This window comes from Corvus brachyrhynchos, unplaced genomic scaffold, assembly GCF_000691975.1.
Source record: "Corvus brachyrhynchos isolate BGI_N302 unplaced genomic scaffold, ASM69197v1 scaffold47, whole genome shotgun sequence".
NCBI lineage: Eukaryota > Metazoa > Chordata > Aves > Passeriformes > Corvidae > Corvus > Corvus brachyrhynchos.
In genome coordinates this window covers 643277-653793 of record NW_008239292.1, presented here as the reverse complement: position 1 = coordinate 653793, position 10517 = coordinate 643277, and the positions used below count along the sequence as shown (strand labels likewise).

The window sequence follows — 10517 nt, the reverse complement described above, 5'->3', positions numbered from 1 at the left end:
CTCCTTCAGCGGGAGGTGGTTCAGCTCCCCGTTGGACAGGAGCTCCTGGGAGAACTTCTGGTAACCGTTCCTGTACAGGGAGAGCGCAGGGACCAGGCTGGGACAGCGGGCACAGACAGCCCAGGTGTCCATAACCCCCATCCACCCACCCTGGGGTCCCCACCACCCTCCCTCCTCTTGTTCCAGGCTCTTCCCACCAGCACGGCAGACCCCATTTTTCACCCCCCAGGTACTCACATGGGGGGTTTCTTTGGCTCTCCCTGGAACTTCATTTTCTTGGTGGAGTTGGTGGAGCACGGAGGGGCCCGCATCTCGCTCAGCTCCCTCTGAGCCACAGGAGAGAGAGAGGGTCAGGGAGAGGGGCAGCACCAGGTGAGGGACGTGGCGAAGGACAGGACGGGACAGGGACCCACCTCGTATCGCTTCTGATCCTCCGCCGCCTTCTTGATCCACATCAGTTTCTCCTTCTTTTCCATGTTGTTCCAAGTGGCCTCCATGGCCTTCAGCGCTTTGCCCCGGTCGTTCTGTGGGACAGAACCGCCACGATGCATCAGACGCACCCAAAACCCCTGGGACATTGGGGTGCTGCCGCTGGAGCACTGCTCCCTCTGTGACCCCCGTCCTCCCCACAGCTCCCAGCCCAAACCCAGGTGTGAGACCCAGGGAGAAAGCACATGGGAATTCCTGCAGGTGGGAGTGATGACCCTGCCACCCTCCAGCCCCTTTCCCAGCCCACTCCTCACCTTGAAACGAGCCAGGTAGTCCCCGATGACGCTCTGTTGCCAGATCTCTTCGGCAGTTTTGGGAGACTCGGGCAGTTTCCCGCGCTCCTCTTTATCCGAGCCGTGCTTCTTCTCCGACTGTGCCTTCATCGCCGCCTCCCGCGCCTTGTACTTGGCCTGGGCAGGGGGCACAGGGGGTGAGGGGGCACGGCAGGGGCACAGCTGCCAAACACCAGGAGGGAACTGGAGCTCCCCCAGCACTGCCCCCACAGTAGCATTGACAGCCCCCCCACCAACCCCAACCCCATCTCCGGACTCCCCCCGTCAGGAAAACCACCAAAGCCTTAAAACTGAAGCTCTGAGGTTTCTTTATCTGGTGGGTTTTGACCCCCAGGTGATGAGAGGGAGGAGCACAGCCAGTGGTGCCCCTTGGTGCCAACACTGGCACCTGTGTGACAGCTCACTGTGATGCTCTGGGGGACATTTGTGCCCCTTGGAGCAGGACAAGCACAGGAGCATCCCCTGGACTGCCCGAGATGCCCACGGGAGCAGTGGAGATGGGGATGGAGGAGGAGTAGAGGGATGGTGCCAACCTTCTTCTTCTCAGAAAGGTCGTTCCACATGCGGGCCAGGAGCCGGGTCAGCTCGCTCTCCGACAGCTCCGGCCGCTCCTCCTGCAGCTGCTTCCGCTTCTCCTCCGAGAAGATGAACATGGCTGAGATGGGCCGCTTGGGCTTCTCTGAGCTGGCCTGAGGGGGCACACGGGGCTGTGAGGGGGGGCGAGCCCACCGAGGGACCAAAGCCCTCAAAGCCCCTTGAGATGCACAACCCCATCCCAAGCCTCTGGCAGGTGCTGCCCCGTCCCTCCTGGTGCCGCTCCCACCTTGCCGGTCTCTGGTGAGGATTTTTTGGATGCAGGACTCGTCGCCCCTTTCCGATTGCTGCCCAGCATCTTCTCCTCGCCCAGCACCCGCTGCTGCTCCTCCTCGGGCAGGCTCTGGGGGGCACAGGAGGAGAGACATCATTAGAAGCCCAGCGCTAATGAGGCTCTGAGGCGATCGGGGAATAGGGACATTGGGGAAGGGGATTAATGCACTTGGGTGTCCTGATCCAAATCCTGTCCCAGCAGTCAGGACCAGCATCTGGAACTGCACATGTACAGCGTGGGGGTCCCCATGCTGTCACCCCCTATCTGGGCAGTGTCCCTCTGCCCCAGCTCTGTCCCCATCCCGCTTCAGCCGTTTCTCAGTGAAAGCAGGTGGGCAGGTGCCTGGATCCGGGCACACCCCTGGGTTTTCCACCCTGTGCCCCTGCAGCCGCAGCCGGGGCCGCGTCACGTCCGCCCAGGGACGGGGACGATGCCGGGGTGGCCTCGGTGTGGCTCCCCCGCCCACGCCCCAGCGAGGGAAGGAAGTGAGACGCTGCACAGCCACCGCCACTGAACACCCTCCCCTCCAGCTCCAGCCCTCTGCTCACCCCAGCTCCCCTCCCAGCTGGGAGGCCCACCCTCACCTCCCACTGCCTAACTGGAAGACACCGGGCCAGGCATTAGGACAGCCGGAAGGTCAAGGCTATGTGCAGCTACCTGCACAGCACCCACGGCTGGGCTCAGACATGTTTTGGGGGAGCAAAGAGAGCAGCCCCCCATTTAAGCTATCCCAGTCCCTGGGCAGAGTCGCCCATTGCCAGATTCGGGCTCTCCTGCACCCCCTCTTCACTCACCTCCAGGAAGCGGAGCAGCTCGATCTCATAGTCTTTCTTTTTCTGAAGGAAGATGGAGACGTACGGTTACAAAGAGATCCCTCATTCCATCCCTGCCTCCTGCAGCCCCTGACCCAGCCTCACTCCCTTGGCAACAGCATCCTCCACCTGGGCCATCTGTTTGTCCCACACAGGAGCCAGGATCAAGGGGAGGTGACCGAGGACCTCAGGGACAATCGGTGATGCAGACAAGCACAGGGACTGAGGAAGGGTGAGGGGCTTGTTTCCAGGGATATTTGTAGCCCGGACTCTCCCATCCAGCTGTTCCTTCCCCACAGCACTGGTGCCCACCTGCCTCTCCCCCCACCTGTCCATCCTCAGCCACTCACCTGGTCACACTTTTTGTGGTAGGCATCCTTTTCCTTCTGGGAGAGCAGCTTCCACTGCTGGCTGCACAGCACCATCCGCTCCGTGCTGGGCACATCTTTCATGTTGGCCATCAGCTCTGCACAGTACAGGGAGTAGCTATTCCTGAAAAACCCCCAGAGGGGCCCAGTGTTAGGGAAAATCTGCCCCTGTGGAGCAGGCTGGGTGCTAAAAGCCTCCCCAAAACCTCCCAGCTGGGTTGCACCAGGCAGGGAAGTGAGGTACCTGTGTTTTAGGGCAGCTGGGGGCTGGATCACCCCCTAAAACCCAGAGTATGATGGTGCATCTGATGCATCGTGGTGGTTCTGTCCCACAGATTCTCCCCAGGATGTGCATTTAATGTACATTTAAGGACTAGTTTAATGGGATCATCATGGAATCATGTAATCATTAAGGCTGGAAAAGCCCTCTCAGATCACTGAGTCCAACCATTAACTAACACTGCCAAGCCCACACTAAACCTTGACCTCAAGTGTCACATCCACACTTTTTGAACACTTCCAGGGATGGTGACTCCACCTCTGCCCTGGGCAGCCTGCTCCCAGGCCTGACCGTGACAAGATTTGTCCTATAAATGCCATCTAACCCCCCTATGTCTGTGCTCCCAGAAGTTATCTGGGCTTCCCAAGTCTCAGTGTCCTCGTTGGCAAGAACCAGCATCCACCCAGGCCACGGCTCCGTGAGGGACAGGACTCACGGGGGTGGCTTCGTGGGTCGTCCGTCGAACTTGTCCTTAAGCTGCCGCTCGGCCTTGGTGAGGGTGGAGCGGGTGATCCCCTCCTCGCTGATGTTCAGCTCCGGGTGCTTCTGGATGTAATCCCGCATGATCTCCTGTGGAGAGCAGAGAGTGGTCAGAGGGGCTGCCACCCCCGCCTGCCGGGGCCGGAGGAGGAGGAGAGAGAAGCCAACCACTGCCCTAATCAATCCTGTGCCCAGGGATCCTGCTGCCTGCCCCGCACACGGCTGGAGAGGCAGGGCTCAGCCTCACTAGGGACCTGCCGGGACCTGCCTGAACCCCCACGCTGGCTATCGGGAGAGGCCACGCAGGGCTGGGATGCAGAGCGGCTCGGAGTGAATGTTGGGACGAGTGTGGAGGGGACCGGGTGAGGCTGCTCCCTACCTCGTACTCCTTCCGCTGTTCCAGGGCCTTATGAATCCATTTCAGCCTCTTTTTATCCGAGAGTTGAGACCACTGCTTGCCCAGCGACTCTTTCACCTCCTTCGTGGTGGCCTGAAAACCCAAAGCCAGAGGTGAGGGCAGAGGGGTAAAATTCAAAAAAAAAAGAGGAATTAAAAAAAAAAATGGCAAAAAAATGGCAAAAAAATGGCGTGGCCTGGTGGGGCCTGACGGCACCCGGCACGGGGCGGCTGGGAGCCGCGGGGGTGCGTGGGAGCGGGGGGCATGGCCAGAGGTGGATGTCTGTGCTGGAATCCTTTCCTGCCCTGACTCAGGCTGTGGTCACCCCTTCCTGGCAAAAAGTGGAGGCTGGATCCCTGAGCCTCTTCCAGGTGTGCAGAGCCCCTCCTTACCTCGGTCCAGGCTCCTGCGGTGTCCTCCATCCCGACCCCCTAAAATGCTTCTCTCCCTTCCCCTCCTGTCCCCCGGCAGCGGGGTCCGGGACCCCCCAACACTCACACTCGCACTCACTCCCACCCACCGTACTCACATCTGGACGCACTTTCAAGTAGATCTTCTTCTCGTGGTTGTACCACAGCTGCTGGGGGGTCTTGGGTTTTTCGGGGACGTCGGATTTCTTGGCGTTCTGGATGAGATCCGGGTGGTCTTCCCTTTACCAGGCAAGGAGGTGGGGAAGGGAGAGCATCAGGGAGGTGGCAGTGGCAAGGAGAGCACTCCTAAAGCTGCCTGCTAAGGGGTGACTGTCACTGCAGGGCTGAGCCTCCATGGGCTCAGGTACTGGGGGGTCCCAAAAAAGAGCAGGAGGGTTTTAGGAGAGATTTAAGTTTGTCCCTCCTTGGGGAGCATTGGCTAAAGGCATCCCTGGGCTCAGCGGTAACCCTGAAGCAGCAGCAGGTCATTGGGAAAGCCGGGATCCACCTGGATCACAGCAACCACGTCCAAGGGGAAGGTCTGGAGTGACTGGGGGGACACTTCAGTTCTTATCAGTGCTGGTGGCAGGGCTCCTGTCCCCACCCTGCAGACCTCCAGAGCATGGCTGGTCCTCTGCTCTCCCCCTCATCCAGTCTCCCAGCTGGAGGGATGCTTCCAGACACCTTTTCCTTGCTCTTTTTTGGCTGAATTCCCTCTTCTCTTCAAGCCAAAGGCCCATCAGGGCTTCCTCTGTGAGCTATGCACAGGAGGGGAATCTGGATCTGCCTGGAGGGGCCCAGGAAAATATGGGGGGCGGGGGGGCTGCCTGCTCACCTGAACCTCGCCAAGTTCCTCTCAAACTCCTGCTTCTCTCTCTGGAAGTCCTGGATATATTTCATCTGGGGACACAAAGCCACCGCAGAGGCGGAGAGGGATGTCAGCACCAGGGAACGGGCAGGAAGATACATCCCTGTCGACCTGGCTGGGCATCCCACCACCCCAAGAGGGACTCAAGGGCTCCCCAGCCCAGGGAATGGTCCTGTGGAGGGTTTCCAGCCTGCCCAGGGATTCAGCAGCTGGGTATCTCCCCTCTCTGTGCATCCCAGCAGCCCTGGAAAGGGCACAGTGGCACTTTGTGCCCTGGACTTTTCCTGGATGCCCCAGACTGAAAGTTGGGGGCCCCCAAAGCCCTGCCCAGGCTCTGGCATCTCCAGGTGGGCAGATCTCTGCTCCCAGCATCTCCCAGAGCCTGTCCCTGTGTCCCTTGCCTGGACAGGGTGGCACAGCGGGGCGTGTGCCTCAACCCCAGCATTAAACACGGATCCACCCAACGGCAAAGCCACCATCCAGGTCCAGCGGGAAGAGACGGACCAACGGACAGACCCAACCAGCCTCCACCCCACAGATCCTGGGAACCAGGACAGGAAAAGCCAAGGAAGTCTTACAGGTCTGACGGGACTAAATGAACGCCTGGTTTCTCCCGTCCAGAGCTGGATTAAGCCCTCACCAGGCAGAGCCTGGGCTCTGCTGGTTTTACTGGAAGAGCTGGGCAGAGCCCAGCACACAGAGGCACGTGGTGGGAAGGGGCTTGCTGACCCCCCTCCATACCTTCTTCTTCTCAGGAAGCTCCTTGTATTTCTTAGACAGGATCTTGGTGAGATCCAGGTTGCTCATTTCGGGGTGAAGCTTGGCGTATTTGGCTCGCTTCTCCATGAAGAAGCGGAAATAGGGAGTCAGGGGCTTCTTGGGGAAGTCGGGATGTTTCTGGGGAGACAGCAGAGTGGAGGACACTGAGCACAGAGCTGGCAGCACCACAGGGGCACAGCCAAACCCACGGCTCCCTAGCTCCAGGGGCACCTGCCTCCATCCAGCCCTGCTGGCGATCCAGGTATGGCAGGCAAGGAGGGGGAAACTGCTGCGAACAAGGGCTCCCCAAGGAACTGCAGTATCCCACGGCTGGGAACCTTGGGAGCGGCCTCCAGCCATCCAGAGCCGTCAGCACAGAGCGAGAGGGGACACTGAGGCAGGAGGAGGGGATGGGACCCAACTCCCAGGGATGGAGCATCAGCTGCCCCAGGGCCACAGGCTGCCAGCAGCACAGCCGGCCATATTAAATGTACCCGGGACTTGGCCCGGGCCCAGCGCCGCAGCCTCCGGAGCCTTGGGCAGCCGGACACCGGGATTACGGGCAGTGAGGTGCCTGCAGGGGCTCCCACAGCGGAGCCACGTGGATCTGAGGTGCCACAGCGGTGACAGCCCCCCATCCTGGGGAAGTGTGGGGTCACCCTTTAGGGAGTGATCTTAATTCCTGACCAATACCTTGAGCTTTTTGCCTTTGTAAGGATTCTTCACATGCTCTTCAGCATCCATAATGAGCTCTGTGAGGGTCCGGAATTTCCTCACCTGTGTGGAATGAAGAAACAAAGACTTGAACAGCAGACAGGGCAGATCCCCGGCATGGCAGAAACCCACTGGGTTTTGTAATGCTACCCCAAAAATGATGGATCCCAGCCCCTCTGAGGATGCTGATGTCACAGTGCTGACAGGAGAGGGACGGTGCCGGCACCAATGGCCAAGGGCTCTGCGCACTCAACTTGGGCAATTCCAACAGCCCTAGGAATGTCAGCGGGACACTCAGACCCTGTCACAAAGTCCCCACAAAGCCCCATGTGGTGTCCATTACCTCGTTAGAAATCTCCATCCACTTCATCTTGCACATCTCCCCTGAGAAGTCCTTGAAAGCCACTTTTTCCCAGTCCAGGTGGGACTCGGTGGTTTTGAACTTGCTCCCGTCGTTGGAGGGCAGGTTATTCTTCATGCACTCCAGGAGGGTCAGCATGTCCTCCTGTGACCAGCGGTCTGAGCAGCAAGAAACAGGATCAGCCAGGGGCAGGCAGCCTTTTCCCTTCCCTTGCCTTCCCTTCCCAGCAGGATACCGGGACTACAGCTCCCGGCGTGCCGCTCCGAACTGCACGCCAGGACACGTAATCTCCACATGCTGCCTCTCGAGATTAAAGATCAAAGGGAAGTGGCTGTTTCCATCACCCTCAAGCAACTTTCTATGGGCCAAAACAATCCAGGCAAAGCTAGAAATTCCACTCAGTGCAAACCAGAGAGACTTGTTCATCCCAGAAAACCATCAGATAAGGGACGGCTCTGCTGCACGGGAGCAGAGGGCGATTTCCTACGCCCTGCGGAGCGACATGGGAGCAATGAGCTCTCCAGCCAAGCAGGAAACAGGGAAACCCACTTTCCAAGTGGAAAAGATGTGTCCAGAGCAATGGGAAAACCCCAGCGCTGCTTTTCCTGCACCTCGGAGAGCTTTGCCATCACCTGGGCCCAGCTCCATGGTGACCTCTGCCAAGGTCAAAGCTCCCACACCACAGAGTGAGGGGGGACAGAGCCCGGCACAGCCCCCCCTGTCTCACAGAGGGGTCCCTGACAGTGCAGGGATGATGTTTATGTCACCCAACATCCCCCAAGCTGCTGGGAGGAGCATCCCCAGCTCCCATAGGGACAAGTTACTGGAATGGTGGGACGGGCACATGGCAAAGCCAGAGAGCCTGGAGCAACCGTGAGGCCAGGACAGGCAGCAGCACTGTGCCGGGACAGGCAACAGGCAGGATATCCCAGCCCTGAATGCCTCATCCAGCCCCAACCGTGGGGCTGCTTCCCTGCCAGGGGAATTCCTCCCTGCTCCAAACTTCCACGCCAGCTGGGGAGCACAGCCCGGGGTGCTCTGCAAATATGGGTGGCCCTGGGGAATGCAGCGGGGCCTGGGAGCGGAAGGAAAAGTCCCTGGGGATGGGCCGGAGGAGGAGCAGAGCCCGGAGCCACCCGCCCACACAGCCCTGGCTGCCTCATCCCGGGGTGGGCACCCGGGATTCCGGCGGTGCAGGACTGGCTCACCACAGCTTTCCCTGCCTCACATCTCTGCCAGGTGAAGGCTGAGGCGTTTGGAGTTGCCTGTGGGACATGGAGCACCGCAGAGATGGGGACAGTGGGACAGAGAGGATTCTGAAGAGATGGGGACAGTGTGGCTGGTCATGGATTTGAGTGGAGCATCTCTCCCTCCATCTCCAGGAATGAAACCAAGCTCCCAGAAATATCCAGCTGCAGAGATTCCTTCAGCTGCAGCTCTCCCTCCACTCAAGACTCAACATGAGCAAAACCACCTCCACCTCCTGCCCTTGCACGGGTCTGGGGAAGGACAACTCCCCTGGAATCCCAAATCCAAGCAAGGGATGTTAAAGGACACATGGGACCTGGTGAAGGGAGCATAGCCAGGACCTGACCCCCCATCCCATTTCCCCTCCTGGACCTGCCTGGTTGGGGGTCAAGGCAGGAACAGCTTAGGATCCAGCTGGTCCCTACAGTGACCTCATTAGGGCTTCATATGGAGGGAGAAGACGGAAAGAGCTCCCCTGGAAAGCAGGGAGCCCGGTGGCTTGGGGTGCGTCGCCATGTTCCTGGCTTCATCCCAAAACACCACGAAGATGGAAAAGAGATGGGAAACCCCCATTCCCTACAGGGCTGGGGGAGATCAGAGCTGCGAGAAGGAGAACACAGTCCCAAATTCTGTCGTCCTGTTTTTCCCATCCACTTTCCAGGCCTCCCAGGCAAGGACCAATGAGGCAGAACAGGGCTGGGAAGCTGGTGCCAACTTCACTTGCAGAAATCAGGAGGAATTACCAAAACCAGCACAGCCATAAAAATCCAGAAGAGATGGAGAAGGGGACGAGACACCCCCCCAAACCTGCCCCCATCAAGCCCAGTGCCTCAGTTTCCCCCCTCAAATGCAGAAACACCCGGAGACCTTTGGCCCCGCGTGAACCCCCCGCCGGCAGACAGCCGGCCTTACCACATCCCAAAGGAATACATAAAAAACCACTGGAAACATCCCAAAATCCTCGCTGGCAGCAGAGTGGGGACAACAGGGACCCCCACACTCAGCCCTCCATCCCTCTGTTCCCCTCCCTCAACCAGGGGCTTGCTGAAGAACGCTGGAACTGCGGCGTTCACCCACCAGGATGAATGGGGTTGTCTGTGCCCTGGGACCGATTTATCCCGGCTCTCCTGGCACCGGCCGGGCCGGGTCTATATTAGGAAAGCTGCCCCGGTGTAATTAAATCCATCTAAAGTCCCGGAGAAGGACACGTGCTCCAGCCGGGTTCGCTCGAGGCAACTACCCCGACTGCAGCAAGGAAGGAGGAAAATCGGGGGGACCTGGCAGGTGTGAGGGGCTGGACGGCGCTCCAGATCTTTGGGGGGGGCCCGGGAGGTTTCTGAGGGGTGGAGTGGCAGAGCCCTGCAAGCTGCCCTAGATAAACATCCTTCTTTTTTCCCTTGTTTTCCTGCCCCTTTTCCAATAAAAGCTGAAGCTCTGATGTCATGCCGGGGTCTGGAAGCCGGAGGCCCAAGGTAACGGCTTGGCTTTTAATGCAGCCCAGATGTGAGCAGGGAGGGCAGCACCTCTGTGCCAGCCCCCCCTTCCCAATCCACCCGAAACACCAGCCCCTCAAAAGAGCATCCCAGTGCCAAGGGGCTGCAGGCGCAGCGGAGCATGAATCCGTGTGCTCATACACGTGTGAGCGTGTTCCCCGCGGCAGATCAGAACTCGGAGAGGCAGATTCCCCCCCCGCCTCGATCCGCTGGCAGTCGGGATCACGGATCCTCCATCCCTCCTCCTTCTCCATCCCTTCTCCTCCCCATCCCTCTGAGAAAAGCGGCGCTCTGAGGTTTTTTATTATTATTTTTAAGCACGGCAGCAGAATTCCCGCGGGAGCACTGTCATGTTGAGGGGGGCTGCGGGGGGGCTCACCTTGGTTTTTGGGAGCTGTCATTTCCAGGTCTGCAGGGCACTCGGCTTCGCCGTTCATCCTCCACCTGCCTGTGCCCAGGACGGTCCCGCGGGCTCCCTCCTCACCCTCTTCCCAAAATCACTCCCGCACAGCTCTGCAAGGAAAGGGAGAACCCTGCTAGGCATCCCCACCGTGACAGGGGGGCCCCCAGCTCTAACGGGAAGTGGGGGGAGCTCGATCCAGGCTCTGTCCATCCTCTCCACTCCCCGGTGAATGAGGTGCTGGAATACCCCCACCACCCATCCCTGAGAGGTTTGG

At 59.5% G+C, this 10517-nt stretch overlaps 1 protein-coding gene across 1 annotated transcript in view; it reads right to left on the bottom strand.

The window, feature by feature from the left end:
- UBTF (upstream binding transcription factor, RNA polymerase I) overlaps positions 1–10277 on the bottom strand; it is a 12470-nt gene extending 2193 nt beyond the window's left edge. The window contains 16 exon segments of the mRNA XM_008638470.2: positions 1–70; positions 238–326; positions 414–524; positions 744–899; positions 1316–1471; positions 1606–1719; positions 2445–2486; positions 2813–2954; positions 3547–3680; positions 3970–4080; positions 4517–4637; positions 5233–5297; positions 6007–6162; positions 6718–6801; positions 7082–7257; positions 10220–10277. Of these exon segments, the coding sequence (XP_008636692.1) occupies positions 1–70; positions 238–326; positions 414–524; positions 744–899; positions 1316–1471; positions 1606–1719; positions 2445–2486; positions 2813–2954; positions 3547–3680; positions 3970–4080; positions 4517–4637; positions 5233–5297; positions 6007–6162; positions 6718–6801; positions 7082–7257; positions 10220–10277 (1785 nt within the window).
- Between the last annotated feature and the right edge of the window lie 240 nt (positions 10278–10517).